Source organism: Vicia villosa, unplaced genomic scaffold, assembly GCF_029867415.1.
Source record: "Vicia villosa cultivar HV-30 ecotype Madison, WI unplaced genomic scaffold, Vvil1.0 ctg.003865F_1_1, whole genome shotgun sequence".
NCBI lineage: Eukaryota > Viridiplantae > Streptophyta > Magnoliopsida > Fabales > Fabaceae > Vicia > Vicia villosa.
In genome coordinates this window covers 92,882-107,881 of record NW_026706320.1, presented here as the reverse complement: position 1 = coordinate 107,881, position 15,000 = coordinate 92,882, and the positions used below count along the sequence as shown (strand labels likewise).

At 30.9% G+C, this 15,000-nt stretch overlaps 3 protein-coding genes across 3 annotated transcripts; 1 reads left to right on the top strand and 2 right to left on the bottom strand.

The window, feature by feature from the left end:
• Positions 1 to 1,988: 1,988 nt before the first annotated feature.
• On the top strand, positions 1,989 to 2,924 carry LOC131641579 (putative B3 domain-containing protein At2g27410). The gene has a single exon (XM_058911881.1). The coding sequence runs from the start codon at positions 1,989 to 1,991 to the stop codon at positions 2,922 to 2,924; it is 936 nt and encodes a 311-aa protein (XP_058767864.1).
• Positions 2,925 to 3,893: 969 nt separating this feature from the next.
• On the bottom strand, positions 3,894 to 6,497 carry LOC131641572 (1,4-dihydroxy-2-naphthoyl-CoA synthase, peroxisomal-like). Its single transcript, XM_058911874.1, has 9 exons — positions 6,102 to 6,497; positions 5,635 to 5,757; positions 5,293 to 5,394; positions 4,901 to 4,939; positions 4,740 to 4,838; positions 4,613 to 4,660; positions 4,428 to 4,523; positions 4,218 to 4,340; positions 3,894 to 4,130 (listed from the first exon to the last, which is right to left on the bottom strand). The coding sequence occupies exons 1-9, from the start codon at positions 6,354 to 6,356 to the stop codon at positions 4,014 to 4,016; spliced, it is 1,002 nt and encodes a 333-aa protein (XP_058767857.1). The 5' UTR covers positions 6,357 to 6,497; the 3' UTR covers positions 3,894 to 4,013.
• Positions 6,498 to 10,143: 3,646 nt separating this feature from the next.
• LOC131641573 (polygalacturonase At1g48100-like) lies at positions 10,144 to 13,927 on the bottom strand. Its single transcript, XM_058911875.1, has 7 exons — positions 13,417 to 13,927; positions 12,485 to 12,616; positions 12,099 to 12,323; positions 11,859 to 11,903; positions 11,558 to 11,765; positions 11,108 to 11,298; positions 10,144 to 10,827 (listed from the first exon to the last, which is right to left on the bottom strand). Exons 1-7 carry the CDS (start codon positions 13,837 to 13,839, stop codon positions 10,435 to 10,437), a joined length of 1,617 nt encoding a protein of 538 aa, XP_058767858.1. The 5' UTR covers positions 13,840 to 13,927; the 3' UTR covers positions 10,144 to 10,434.
• Positions 13,928 to 15,000: the final 1,073 nt, after the last annotated feature.

Below are 15,000 nucleotides of genomic sequence, written 5' to 3'. Positions count from 1 at the left end.
TGCTGGCTATGTCTGGTATTATGGATATTGTCCATAAGTATTTGATTATGACAACGTAGTTCATCCACTGCGGAACATATTTCCTCTAGGGTGTTGACATAATCGCTACCATTGGTATCTTCCGGCGTTGGCGATGGAGCTCTACTGCTAACCATGGCTGAGGATGGTTAGGTATAGGAGTTGGCGATAATAGTGATTATGGCGATAATAGTGATTATGTTGATTAGGTGTGACACATGTTAGTTTTATTAGGGCCCCACATTAGGCGTCAATGTACTGGTAAAAAAATTACATGTGTGTGATATCTCTACGAGGGTAGGGGATACTCAGAATCTTAGTAGGGTTATAATAGTTTGTGATGGTTATGGCTTGCCCACAACTGCGAGAAGTCCTATATGGTGTTTTTAGGGGGCTAACTCACATGATGTGATAGGCTTTATATTATGCAGAATAATGGTGAAGTTGTGATCTGTCCATTTTCTTTCGTTAGGGGAGGAGTATTTATAGAAACCATTGGTTCATAGACTTAAGAAGCCTTAAAAATTATTGACTACTTATTCCTTAGGAAGTTGTGGTATGACTTAGTCGACATAACTGATGTAACTCATAATAAAATGATGCAATATATCACACTAATAAAAATAAATTAGTATTAAAATATTTGTATGTGATTCGATTTGGTTTGGATCAATTTTAAAAAATTAATCTAAAATCTGAATAGTATATAACTCAAATAGTTCCAAAACTATTTTGTTTTTCTTTTTATATTTTTTCAAATCGATTTGTGATTTTTATTAAAATAGGTTGTAACGACGGTAAAGTGAGTTTTAATATAAACATTATTATAAATTATTATTTTATTATTGTATACAAAATTATTAATTTAATACAAATTTTATTTAAGAGATTTTGGCCTGTTTGTTTCAGCTTTGAAAAAATGGTTTTTTTTCTTTGTATTTTTTAAATAAATTTTCTAAAACCTTTTTTTTAAAATATTACAAGTTTTTTTATATTTATTTTTTCTAAAATAAAACACTAATTTTGACATCTTATAACATAAACCTACATTAATGAAGACAAAAACTTAGTCAAAATTGCAATTTTTTCAAAAAGTTGTATTTCAAAAATAGTTTTTATGAAAATATATTTGAAATAGATTCAAAATTAAGTGATTTTTTGAAATTTTGATATTCAAATTTTTTTCTCCATAAATAGATGAAATACCTAAAATCACATTTTAAAAATAAGTATTCAAACAAAATTTTCATTTGAAGCTTTTATAAAAAAAGTTATTTATAAATTTTTTTTCATAAAATTATGTTAAACTATACAAATTATTTTTTAAAAAAAAAAACAAAACAAAATGGTCCTTTGTATACAGAATTGATCTAGTTAACTATTACTATTATTTTTAGTTTTGATAAATTTAACGGAAAAAAAAGTAAAAGAAACAAAATGGGAAAAAGAACAAAGGGTTAAAAAAAAATAAAAGTAATTAAATAATGGCACGGATAGTGGATTGAAAAAAATATATTAAATTTAAATTTGAGATCGATTTTGTTTCCTTTTTGATAGGATGTTGAATTGATATTGAGTAATTAGTATCAAATCTTTTTATATATACAAAATAAATTTAATGTCATTGATTGATCCAGATTTGAAGATTAAATCTATTTTTTATTTTTTTTAAACAAAATTTATACAGAAATTATCTAACCAAGATTTAAGTAAACAAACTATCCTTAGTTTAAGTTTAATAGAATGTGTTTTCGCTTTTGAAGGTTTAGAAACAAACTAAATTCATTGTAACAGATTGATCGAGATTTTTGTATCAAATCTTTTTAAAAATTTTATTTTTGTATCAAATCTATATTATTTAGTTTTTAATTTTAAATCTTCATGAACACTATAAATAAATACTTAGTAAACACTTAAAAGCACAACACTTAATCAACACATTACAGCAGAAAGAAAAGAAATCAACGTCTATGGAGAAGAATTCCGCAATGTTACAAAATTCAGAAGTCATGATGCAAAAGAAAGCTATGGCTACTGAGAAGATCAATGCATATATGCAAAAGATGAAAACAATGAAAAAGAAATTTAATCCACTATCTCATTTTTCTTTGCATAGAGTGTTATCTCAAGAGTCTCCACAATTTTATACTAAAGATGAGTTAGCACAAATAGAGAAAATCAATCACATTGTGTGTCAAGGAGCAAACCTCCCTCTTATTCCACAACGTAATGTGAAAAGAGTAGAAGTCAATGATAAAAAAAGGTGTCGTCCAAGTAATGAAGATATCATGTCTGATGAAGAAAGAAGAGTGAAATCAAAGTCCGCAATTACGAGGAAACCAATAATTCGCAAGAAAGAAACTGTGCTATCACCGCCACCAGAATTGCCTAATCATGTCAATAACATGATCAAAGTGTTGAATGGTAGTGATATTAAATATATCATGTGTAAGGAATTGTATAATACAGATCTCAACCATAACAACAATCGTCTTTCAATGCCAATTTCACAAATCAAGTCTGATTTTCTCACAGAAATAGAAAAGGCATCATTGAAAACAAGAGATCAAGAAGGAAGACCGTTTGGTTTAAAAGTGACTGTGTTAGATCCTTGTTTTAACGAGTTTTCATTGTCTTTAAAGAAGTGGGATATGAAAACTACTAGTATTTATAATCTTCATCAAGATTGGACACCTGTTTTGTTGAAAAATAACTTTAAAGAGCATCAAAAACTTGACATTTGGTCATTTAGGGTTAATGACAAGTTATACCTTTTACTCAATGATAACAAGTCACAAGAAATTGAAAAAAGTAAAGAGCCGAAGAATTCAACTATAGTTTCGAAGACAGAAGAGATGAAGAATGAAGATGTTAAAAGAGTGAAGATTGCCAAGAGTATTGATTAATTTTTTTTATGCCCATAGACTTAGCGTTGAGTTATATGTAATGTATGCTCATTCAGGAATTATTATTGCTTATTTTGTTAGATTTCATATTTTCTTTAATAGAGTAAACTTTGGGTTCTTTTTCAACAAAACATAACATGCTATCAATGAATTTAATTTCTATGCTCTTTTTCATATGCACTTCCATCATAGTTAAAAATATGATTTATTTTTTTTACATTTGAAAATATGATTTAGGAGCGGCCAAAAATACCATTAGAATTAAATTAAATTTTCTTTTGAAAAGGACTATTCGTTTTATGATAATTGGCGATAACTTTATTAGGTATCTGTTTATATTTTTGATTTAGAATTTAATCACAATTTTTCCTTTTAATTTTGGGACACATTAAAAGTTTTGTTAAAGCATAAGAGAGGGGTTTAAAAACAAGCATAAATATTAGGATTATGTGGTTTTTTTTTTTCTTTTTTTCATATTTCATATAAATTTATATATAATATTTATAAACGAAATATATAAATGTGAATATATAGAGTACTCTCTAATTTGTTCCAGTCAAGCCAGTTCTGTTTATAACAAAACAAAAATATCAAATATAGAAGCGCAAATTCGAATCTATAACATCCTAATCAATCAAATAGTTTTTTTTTAGTTATAACGAACAAAACACATCTCGTTTTATACGAGTGAATTTACTAAAATTCTAACAGAGTAACACCTTGAACTCTTTGGCCTATTGGTTTCCTTCATGGTGTCAGGACCTGCTTCATCAAGTGGTCTTGAGTTCAACTCCCAGATCAAGCACATGGTTAACCAGGCTCTGATACCATGATCATATATCCATATAAACAAGGCCTATAAAAGAGTGGTTATTTTTCCTAAAACTCATGTAAAATAATCATCATTTTTTGTTCTTTTTGTTCACTCTTTATATATTCATATGATACTGGTTTTATATGAAGAGAAAATTAATAAGGACATAACATTATAAGAGCTAACAGGAATCAATTCAGCTTATTTTTCCTAGAAGACCATACCTCAAATTGATAACAATAATCGACATGTATAATTTATAAATACATTCGTATTTATGGTCTTCGATTAAACTTAGAAAAATCGGGGCGTCTACGCTCCACATACGCAGTTTTTCCTTCTTTTGCTTCCTCGGTGCCATAAAATATCAGTGTTGCATTTCCACCCATTTCCTATAATCAAAGATTGGATTAGTCGGTCGAAAGATCGGTCAGATATTAAGATTTCAAAAACAAAAAATCATGAATAGTGATGTATACCTGAAGCCCGGCATGCCCGTCATCGACTGCATTAATAGCTGCCTTAAGAACCCGAATTGCAGTTGGACTGTTTCTGAGTATCTCCCGACACCATTTGATTGTTTCTCTCTCTAAATTCTCTAGCTATACCAAACCAAAACATTGCATGAACAAAAACTATGAGCTTCATGTTAAAACTTGCAATTACAGCTGAGAATTCCAAGAGCTTACTGGTACAACAGTGTTGATAAGGCCCATTTTCTCTGCTTCAACAGCAGAATAAAACCTTGCAAGAAACCACATTTCGCGCGCTTTTTTCGGACCTACCTGTATTAAGAATCATAATTTCTATCTTCTGGATCGACAACATCGAAATGTTAACGCAAACAAAACAGTACTGTTAATTTAGTTCTCACCAAACGCGACATGATAGAACTTCCGTAACCAGCATCGAAACTCCCAACCTTTATAGATACAAGGACAAGATGTTACAAAGGAAAGGTTATGTGTTTGATTAGTGCAAATCTTAAATGATTGATGCACCTTAGGACCCGTTTGGCCGAAGACAGCGTTATCTGCTGCGATGGTTAGATCACAAACCATATGCAATACATGCCCTCCTCCAACAGCATACCCTGCAACCTGTTTTAGTGTTAGCTAAAAATATGAATATAACAAGAATATCAAAGATGTAAGGAGAGTACCATTGCAATCACTGGTTTCGGAAGGCGGCGAATCTGAACCTGTAATAGGAGAAAAGAATAGATCAAAGAAGATAAATAACAAAGGGACTATTGGTTTTTTTTCAACAACTTGAATTGAAAATTTTCTCATTACAAATCATGGAAAAGTGGATTGTGATATTACGGTGGAGAAACTAAATTGACTAATGTTTACGGGATAAACTTCCATTTCATAAATTTGAAAGACTAAATTAACCGATACTTATAATTTGGAGGACGAAAATGATGGTTTACTCGAACAGCATTATTCCATTGAAAAGAAAGCCACAAAAAGCCCGAAAAGAGATAACTCGAGTAAAGATCACTTCCATTTCACCTAAAAAGAAACATCAGGAATGAATTGATATATGTACCTGCAAGTCTAACACATTAAGGCGACCGATATTTTCATGATCGGAATAACCATCTTCAGTTCTCAAGGCCTGATCACCACCGCTACAAAATGCATCGGTTCCCTACATCACCAATATGTCATTAAAATCAATCAATCCTATATTACATATCAGTGGTTTCTAAGTGACAAACTACAATGGAAAATCACAAATATATGTTAGTAGCAAAATTTTGAAAATTGAACCAGACATCGAACCAAAAAGACATATTATCGGTCATATTAACCGATTTAAACCGTTCGAACCAGAACAAAACTGCAATCGGCCGAATGTATGTAGCTAAACATGTATGTATATACATACCTTTCCAGTGAGAATGATGACGCCAACAGAAGGATCATCTCTAGCATCATTGAAAGCACGAATAAGCTCCTTAACAGTGTGAGGTCGAAAGGCATTTCTTCTCTCTGGCCTATTAATACTAATCTGCAACGTTCAACCATGAGATTAAATTGTAGACCGCATCAGACCGCAATTGCGGTGTGATTTGAAATCATGCATCTTTCTACATTATGAACCACATTAGAATCCTTCAAAACTCAAAATTTAGAACCCAAAACTCAATTTACTTCTAAAAAAATCTTAACATCAAGTGTTTTAAACGGTGTATTTCAAACTTTTCTCAATCAAAATTTATACCGCAACGACCGCAATGCACATCGCAGCCGCGCAATAACTGCAGTTGCAACAACAATTTAAAACCATGCATTAAACCAAATATTGTCAAAAATGAATAAAAAAGAACAACATTTGAGAAACTGCAAAGTAACCTTTGCTATTCCTTCACCAACGGATTTCTCGTAAACAATGTCAGTGAAATCCCTTCCTTCCTCATCAGAAGCAACAACCTTCCAAACAACTTCGTTCGAGGGAACATTTCCATGAACACGTTGGTAGGTATCATTTTTTGTGGAACTTGAAGTGTGGCTCAAGGAAATGAGATGAGGTTGTGGTGGTGTTGGAGTGGGAAGGAGGTGGTTGGTTACAGAGGTGACTCTTCTGAGTACGGTTTCAATGTCTGCCATTGGAGATGTGAGCTATGGGAAATAGAAGTTGTTGTTAAGAAATGGCATATTGAAGATGATGATGATGATTGGAGATTGATGAAATTTGTCTTGTAGGATGTGGATAAGATAAGGTGAAACTGTGTTTGTTAGCAATCATAGTTAAACTGACGGTTAATATTTGATTTTTTTTCTTCAATTCTATACTTATAAATTTAGATGACTTACTGGATTAAGAATTTATTTTTAAGGAATAACTTTCTCGGAATTAAGAATTGAAATCTTAAAATTATTTTATATTTTGGAATTAATTTTTTATATTTGAAACAAATACCTCTTGAATATTTTTAAATTGAGTTTGAATCTTCGTGCTAATAATCTTTGTGTTGGACTTCTTGAATTAGTCTATCGTGATTTTAAAAAAATTATTTTCAAATATTATAATATTTTGTTTAATAAATGTTTATCTTAACTTATGATTAGATATTATTTCTAGATGCAATTTATTATTTTGTTTATTGATTATCTGTGATTAATTTTATTTTGTGTGCGAAAATATGATTTATCATTTTTTCTCTCCATTTTTTTACAATTAAAACACAATCTAAAATCTAAAACATAAACCGTGTGCAAAAACAATTTTTAAGAAGAGAGTGAGAAATAGATAAGGATAAGATATCATATTTGTGTCTTGAAATAGCCTACAAAGACTCTTTTATATAGGAGAATAAATTTACTCATTTATATAGGAGAATAAATTTGACCAAAAATAAAATAATTCATGAACCGATGCCGCTCTCTAACAGATTAGCATGTGACGATAATTAATTAGAATTAACTAATAAGAAAATATTTAAGTAGATTTGGAGCCTAATTAATTAAGAGGAATCATAATCGATTAAATAGCGAGATTTCACTTTCCTAATCAATTAGATGGTGTCCAGAAATAATTTTAAGAAAGATTTTGAAATAGATGAAGTTTATAAAATCATTTTGGCAAAATTATACCCAGGGTCCTTTAAGTTATTTTATTGTAACAAGTTGGTCCTTGATGTTTTTTTCACTACAAGTTGGTCCTTTATGTTAACTTACGTCTGCGTAGTTAACCTTTTTCATAAACTTCGTTCCAAAAAAACTGAAGTGACACTAATGGTGTTGATGTATCACTTAACATACGTTAGAGACCATCACTGAATCCTATAATAAAATTTTTCAGAATTTTTTAGAGCATAAAAATATTTTTAAACTAATTAAAATGCACACAAAAGAAATAAATTAAATAAAAATAATAAAACAGAAAATAAAATTCTCAGAAAATTACACAAAGTGTAAAATGAGAAGAAATATTTTTAGGAATTTTTTCATAATTTTTGGACCAACAATGAGTTTAATATGAATTTTAAAAGTTAAAAACGAAATAAAATAAAATTAATAAAACAGAAAAAAGGTCAACGATGCATACATTAGTTAACATAAAGGACTAACTTATAGCAAAAAAAATATAAAGGACCAACTTGTTACAATAAAATAACTTAAAGGACCCTGAGTATAATTTTGCCAATCATTTTAAGTGTGTTTACTTTGCTTTAGTACTCTGAAAATTACTCATATTTAATTACATGTTATTGATCTTAGATAGACAAATTACAATCAATCACTTGATCATAAACTTCTTTGTAATTTCGTGTAGAAGTGCCTTCAAAAGTATCTTGGGGAGACCACTCTTAGCAAATCTAGATGAAATTCTGGCATTTACACAACAGATGTCATAACAACACACAATGTCAAGATAGATGTTATAACATCAGCTGACTTATAGCACAATTATCAGAATTGAAAACTTAATGCAGAATGATAAATAACACAGTAAATTGGTAACCCAGTTCAGTGCAACAATACCTAATCTGAGGGCTACCAAGCCAAGAAGAAAATCCACTATTAGTAGTACTAGTTCAAAGTCTAAACAGTCTCAATTTACAACTTTTAGTCTAATCCCTACCCAGTGCACCTTCTACCTAGAAATCAACATCTAGATATAAGAAATCGACATCCCACATCCAATCACCGCAATGATAAATACACTCACACAACCTGTGACTAGACGAACCAAATAGAAAGATCAAACTTTCAAATAAAAATACTTAGTCTTGCTTCATAACTTCAACTAAGAACAATACTTGATCTTGCTTAAAAGCTTTGATCAAGAACAATACTCAACTCTTTAGTTTAAAAGCTTCAAGAGTGAGAACACACGTCCACCTCAATGTATCAGAAGATACATGAGTGACACAAAGAACAGAACACACGAAAAACTTGAAGGACTCTCAAAACACTAACCCTTATTTTGCACACACGGTTTCTATTTGTGAATGCTTGCGAAACTAGGTTTACTAAGTCCTTATTTATAGATTCTTGCAGTATGGGCTTTGACTCTGAAATAAATTCAATCTTCTCCTTTCTAAAAACAACTACAAGATCTTCACAAAAAATAGGAACAAACCAAATCAAATCTTAGTTTTCTAAAAGAAATCTCAAAAATTCTTTTTCTAAAAACCAAAACAAATCTGCATTTTTCCTATACACTCCTTGATTGTCTGCGCCTGTAATTAGTATCTGGATCTTCTAGATTCTCATATTTTTCAATCAAATCTTTCAAGGATAAAAAACAGTCTGAACTGTCAGGATATTCTGGTGTAGGATGTCACAACATCTGGCAAAACATTTGTCAAAACACATAACATGTTTCAACATCTTGCTCAACATCCGTTAAAAACCATGTTTTAGAAAAATTATGCCAATCATAAAATCATGGAACTAACACTAGATGTGGTAACATCCTCGGTCCACCTCAAGGTAGCATATCACAGTAAAGAAGAAAAACCGTGTAGAACCTTGTTTTGCAGGTGATATGCTTTTAACAAGGACGTCAATTTTTGATGATGACAACTAATGTCTTCTGACAAGTCAAGCATAAACGGTCAAGCAAATAAATATACTAACCTAAGTATTAGGGCTTGATGGACTTGACTATTTGACGAGGACAATCAAATGGAATGTAACAAAAATCTTATCTCAAGTTATTCAAACTACTCAAACAAATATTTACAAAAGAGAAAACATTGACAAAATCTTGAAGTACTAAGAACCCTTCTAAATTATTAATGAGTGAACCAATTATAAAATATAAAAATTTTATTAGAAAAGTACATGGCTAAACCACACATACACTTAAATATATTTTCAAACTATTCTTACTTGGCCACCATGTAGTAAAATAATTAATTAAAAAGTAAATTAAGTTAATATAGTACGCATAATGGTGAATTCAAATAAATTGTTCTAGGACGGTTAATTGTTAGGATACTGGTAAAATTTCCGAATGTTCAACAAGCGTGCCCCAATTCAAAGGCAACCTCCCCTCTTTCGAACAAGCGTACACCATATGTGACGAAGAACTCAAAGATAAGACCCAATTCACTTTTCTCAGTTAGGTGTTCTTTCTTTTGATCCTATCTTCATTTGAATACAAGTATTCTAGATTTTCCTTAACATGCAACATTCATGTTTTATTGTCTTCCGCGTTTAGTTGTTTATACATGCTTAATTCTTTTGATCATTAAAAAGCATTTGTATTAGGTCTGTATATAGTTTCTAGCAGATGAATAGATAGTGTTGTTAAACTGATTTCTTAGGTCTGTTTATAACCAAAAATATATGCAAAATCTCCTTTTCTCTATATACTCATCAGTATTCATCAGTATTATATAGAAATCGGATATCCTCTGCGCGCAATTGTAAAGACTAAGCTGGAGAGGACCACAAAGTATTATATGCCCTTTGTCTAGACTTTTGATTAAAATACCTCAAACCCGAAATTCTATTAAATTTAGGTACAATATTTCCATCTATATATGCTATATATCACTCGTATAACAATACCTCACACTCAAACAATACCATAACTAAGTAACAAACCTCCCTATAATTATACTATTATTGACCTCTTGCTAGTTGCAGGGCCACTAAATTTCCTATGAAAAACCACTTATATATAAATAATATACATCATAATTTATCTAACTAGCTAAATATTTCATGATCAACATAAATCATGAGCTGTTTGAATCCGGTTGTTCGGCGGCTTCCCGATTTGCAGACAATCAATCGGCGGAACCGTTGTAGTTTTCAGTTCACCATAAGTCTCCCAACAGAATGGATTATAAAGATGGTATTTGTCTTGAACAGGCTGTAATTCGACGCTTGTTAAAGAAACATCCACACAAGGCAAGCTATCGCTGCACGCAAAGTGAACCGGCTTAACTGTGTATGTTCCCTTTATACTTTCGTAGTTGATTCCTGTGAGTGCCACTGCTGCTGTTTGGTTTTGGCAGTTTCTTTTGTCGCAGTAGAATTGGTCGATTACGATTGGGAACTGAACTTCTGATACTTGTATGTTTGAGAATAGTACTCCTTGTACTGAACCTGATCCACCCTGCATAAATGATTTTGAAGTCAAACTTTCTGATCAATTTAGACTGGGCCGTGTTTGAGGGTGTGCAATACGGATTACCGCACATGCCTAAAATCTGTCACGATTAAACCTTTGCTAAATAGGGCCTTATAAAATGTTTGTCATAGTTAAACTGTGACAAATCTACATAGTTTAACTGCGACAAATCTAAACATGGTCTCCAAAAGCTTGAGACGAGTCTGAGGTTAGGGATCATTTATTTTGTCTTATAAATAACCTTCAACTTAGGAATTTTTCTTACCTGCCATGTTTTGATTCTGACTCCATTCATTGTGTTATGCATGTTGACATCCCTGATAGTAATGTTTGAGACACAGGCTCTGGTATTGTCCTTTCCTAGACCTCCAATGCTGATTCCATGTCCTGGTCCACAGTTGACATTGTGTACATATACATTTGAACATCCAGTTTGTATAGATATACAGTCATCTCCTGCATAACAGTTATAATTCAAAACAACAATTAGTTAACTCGGATTATTTATGCTTATAAGTTTACATATTATGCTTTGCGTTTTCATTTAGAGGTTCTGTTTTGTATTCCCTCGGGTCCTTTTTATAAGAAAAAGTTTACTTTTTAGATTCATTGAATAAGCAATGTATTTAGACTATATATAGTTCAGATACTCTATAACATCTGATGTTTATGTCGATGGAAATGTGAAATAATTTATCTATAATTGAAATATTACCGCAAGCTAAATTGCTTTTGTATATCAAAACATCTCTGGAGTTCTGCAAGTGAATTCCATCGGTGTTAGGGCTGTCACCAGGAGACGTTACGGTCACATCATGAACCAAAACTCCATTACAGTTATCAAACTTGAGATGGCATTGTGGACTATTTTGGATTGTTATGCCTGTGACTGTTGGATTAATACTCCCATAGAACCTTATTGCCTGTAACATAAACAAAAATTACTTTCATTATGTTCCAAAAATCTTCTAAACATAAATCAATTAGGTGTTGAAAAGGTTTAAAATGTTACTCACAGTTGGTTTGATTCCTGGCATTTTTCCTCCCATTGAACTTTCAATCTATTTCAATTGCAAAAAGGTATAAACAATTAGCCTCATGTGAACAAAATTGTCATGTTAAGTAGGCGCATTCAGTATCAAACACGTGTCAATGACTAACGCCAACACGACACGACACTGATATATGTGATTACAATCAATCTCTTTTATTTTCTTAAGCTATTACAGTTATCTACGTGTCAGTTAGTGAATTACCTGCATTGGTGGACTTCCGAGTGTGTTATTCAAAGGGACTAAGAGTTTTTCTTCATCATCTAAAGGATCATTATACTGAGTGTCTTGCCACCAAACTGAGCCTCTTCCATCAATGATGCCATTTCCTTGAATGGTAAATCCTACTAGTTTTATAAAATCCAACCATTGTAGTAGTCCTTTGCCCCAAACATTAGGATTTGTTGGTGCAATAATGGTTCCTTCAACCTGCAAAAAATTAACCTTATTAGCCTACAACTGAATTGTCTTTTTCAACAATATTCATTACTTAAAGAAACAGAATCACATGTAGAACAAGTGCATGTGTTTTGACATGTAAATGTAAAAAAATTAATAAACATATAACTTTTTCAAATAAAAAATGTTACCTGGAAAATGATTTTGGGTTTACAGTATTGGCCTGAGAATACAATTGGCCCCACTAAGAAGACATAATCTGCTGGAATTAACATGGTTGATGACTCTACTTTACATGCTTCAGTCCATGTGGCTTCAAATCCCTGCATTTTATTTCAACCAAAATCAAATTACGAGCATGGTAAGGATCAGAGTCGTCTTTAGCGCGCGTTAGACAAATTACTACACATAATCTAAAATTTGTAATGGTTAAATAACAGTTAAATAAAGTCTCTAATTATTTTATCATGATTGATCTGTCATTATCCTACACAAAAACTCAAGACCGGTTTACCGGTTTTGATAAAGAGATTAAATTACCGTTGAAATTGTGAATCTAACTGTCTTAACGAGAATCATTTATCATCATGTAGGTCCCACCTCTTTGGTTTGTTCTAGTTATTGTATTTTTCTCACTGCTTAGCTTTCAATCAATGTCATTGTAAACTTTATATAACGACATATTATATTACAAACACGAGAGTTGTATTCAAAGCATAAAACAGAAAGAAAAATAATTAATTATGCTCCTAATTGCATATTATTAATTTACCATAAACTTAGGTAGCAGAACCCAAATGATTACTTGTTAGAAGGAAACAAAATATTTCAAACACGGACGGTCTAACAAAACAAACAAAAAATTAACAAATTCATAGCCATAATTATAGTGGTTAAAATATAATAATTTTGTAGTTATAGTTTTATTGTAAATATTATTGAAATTTCCATGCAATTATGATTGTGTCACTTTTCTTTTATTAGTAAACAAAAATTTAATAAAAATACATTTAATTGTGATCTGAACACTCTTCGTTCGACTAATGTGTGACTTAATTTTTAAAACAATGAAAAATATTGTATATAATCGACTAAATATAATGAAATTCAAGTTTTAATTTACCTTTGTATCATCACTTTTTCCATCTCCTTTAGCTCCAAAATCTAGCACATTGAAAGTGGTAGAGGATTCACTAATGTAAGTTTGTGGTGGTGGAGTTAAGTGTGTAACTTCTTCTTGTGGCGCTGGAGGCGGCGGCGGTAAGCGCGAGGGAATGCTTTTTTGTGGCGGCGGTGGCGGCAGTGAGATTGAGGGAATGCTTTTTTGTGGTGGAGAAGCCTTAGATTTTGTTCCTCCTCCTCCACCATTATGGCTATGTCCATTGCCATGACTCTTTCCGTTCTTCTTCATCATAGAAACCATCTCTTCTCTATTTTGTCTCCAATGTTTTCCTCTTCTTGCATTGCACTCTTCAAAATTTGAACACAAAATAATAAAAGCAATAAGAAGAATGTATGTGAAACTCTTAAAGCTCAAGCCACACATTTTTAATATTTGTTTATATAGAAATGTGAGAGAGAGAGGAAGAGAAGAGGAAAATTGAGAGAATTATTTGTGTTGTGTTGCTAAAAGAATAAGTGAAGGTTATGTGTTTATATAGGGAGAGAATTTATTTATTTTTGAAGAGTATTAATAAGTGTTTATGCTAAAACAATAAAATATTCTTGATAATGGCAAGCATTAATGTATTCATTCTTTTTCATCCTCTCATCTTTTATTAATTGTTTTTACTTTTTGTGAATTTTGGTTAGAATTTTATTTAGTGAACAAAAGTGGGGCTGCTATACTTTTGTTGCCACATATCAAAAGTGATTACATGTGACCAAGCCAAAAGACAGTTGGGGGCTACAATTATATTTTATTTATAAGTTTTTTTAATTTTTTTACCATATAGTTCCAAATTTATTTTTAATTATCTTATTGGTTAAAGGCAGAGCCAAATCTATCTGCTGTCTTTTCCAACTTTCTTTTCTTCTCCTAGCAGGGTTTCAAAGTGTGGTATACATTATCTGTTGGGATCAGAATATTTTGTGATTCTTGCAACATTATTGTGATTATTGTGATATAGTAGCTACATTTTTATAAGGAATAAAACTCACATGCTAGCATAAGGTTAACTTTAATGGTAAAATTTAGTTTATCTATCGAGCACAAAAGTCTATCTCAAAGTTTGTTTTTAGTCTGACTTACTCTTAGAATAACCATTTTAGTATTAGGCTATTACGAGGGACGGATTCAGAAATTTTTGTTAGTGGAGCAATATATATGAATAATATGTTTTTTAAAATAAAATATTATGTTTGAATAATAAAAGTTGATTGAGTTGATTTTAATAGTGATAGAATGAAATTTAATAAATAAAAAAATATGTTAATAAAAGATAAATAAATATTACATAAATATTTTAAAATAAAAAATTATTTTTGAGAGTTAGAAAAAATATTATGAAATTTTTTAGGAGTAACAAATTCATCTTAAATTTTTTATTATATATGTTAAAAAAACTCTCAACAATTACACTTTTTTGGTAATATCAAAGAAATTTAAATACCAACTAAGCATATAACAAATATGCAAAATATTTATTAATTGCTACAAATTTTATAGAAAGATTGATGATCATATAAATTTTTAAATATTATTATA

Coding starts and splice junctions, on each gene's coding strand:
- LOC131641579 (XM_058911881.1), top strand. CDS start 1,989: ATGGAGAAGAATTCCGCAATGTTACAAAATTCAGAAGTCATGATGCAA.
- LOC131641573 (XM_058911875.1), bottom strand. CDS start 13,839: ATGTGTGGCTTGAGCTTTAAGAGTTTCACATACATTCTTCTTATTGCT. Junction 12,617..13,416: donor GAAAAAGTGATGATACAAAG/GTAAATTAAAAC, acceptor AATAAAATGCAG/GGATTTGAAGCCACATGGAC. Junction 11,904..12,098: donor TCGGAAGTCCACCAATGCAG/GTAATTCACTAA, acceptor CAATTGAAATAG/ATTGAAAGTTCAATGGGAGG.
- LOC131641572 (XM_058911874.1), bottom strand. CDS start 6,356: ATGGCAGACATTGAAACCGTACTCAGAAGAGTCACCTCTGTAACCAAC. Junction 4,341..4,427: donor TTATCAACACTGTTGTACCA/GTAAGCTCTTGG, acceptor GGTTTGGTATAG/CTAGAGAATTTAGAGAGAGA. Junction 4,131..4,217: donor ACGGGCATGCCGGGCTTCAG/GTATACATCACT, acceptor CTTTGATTATAG/GAAATGGGTGGAAATGCAAC.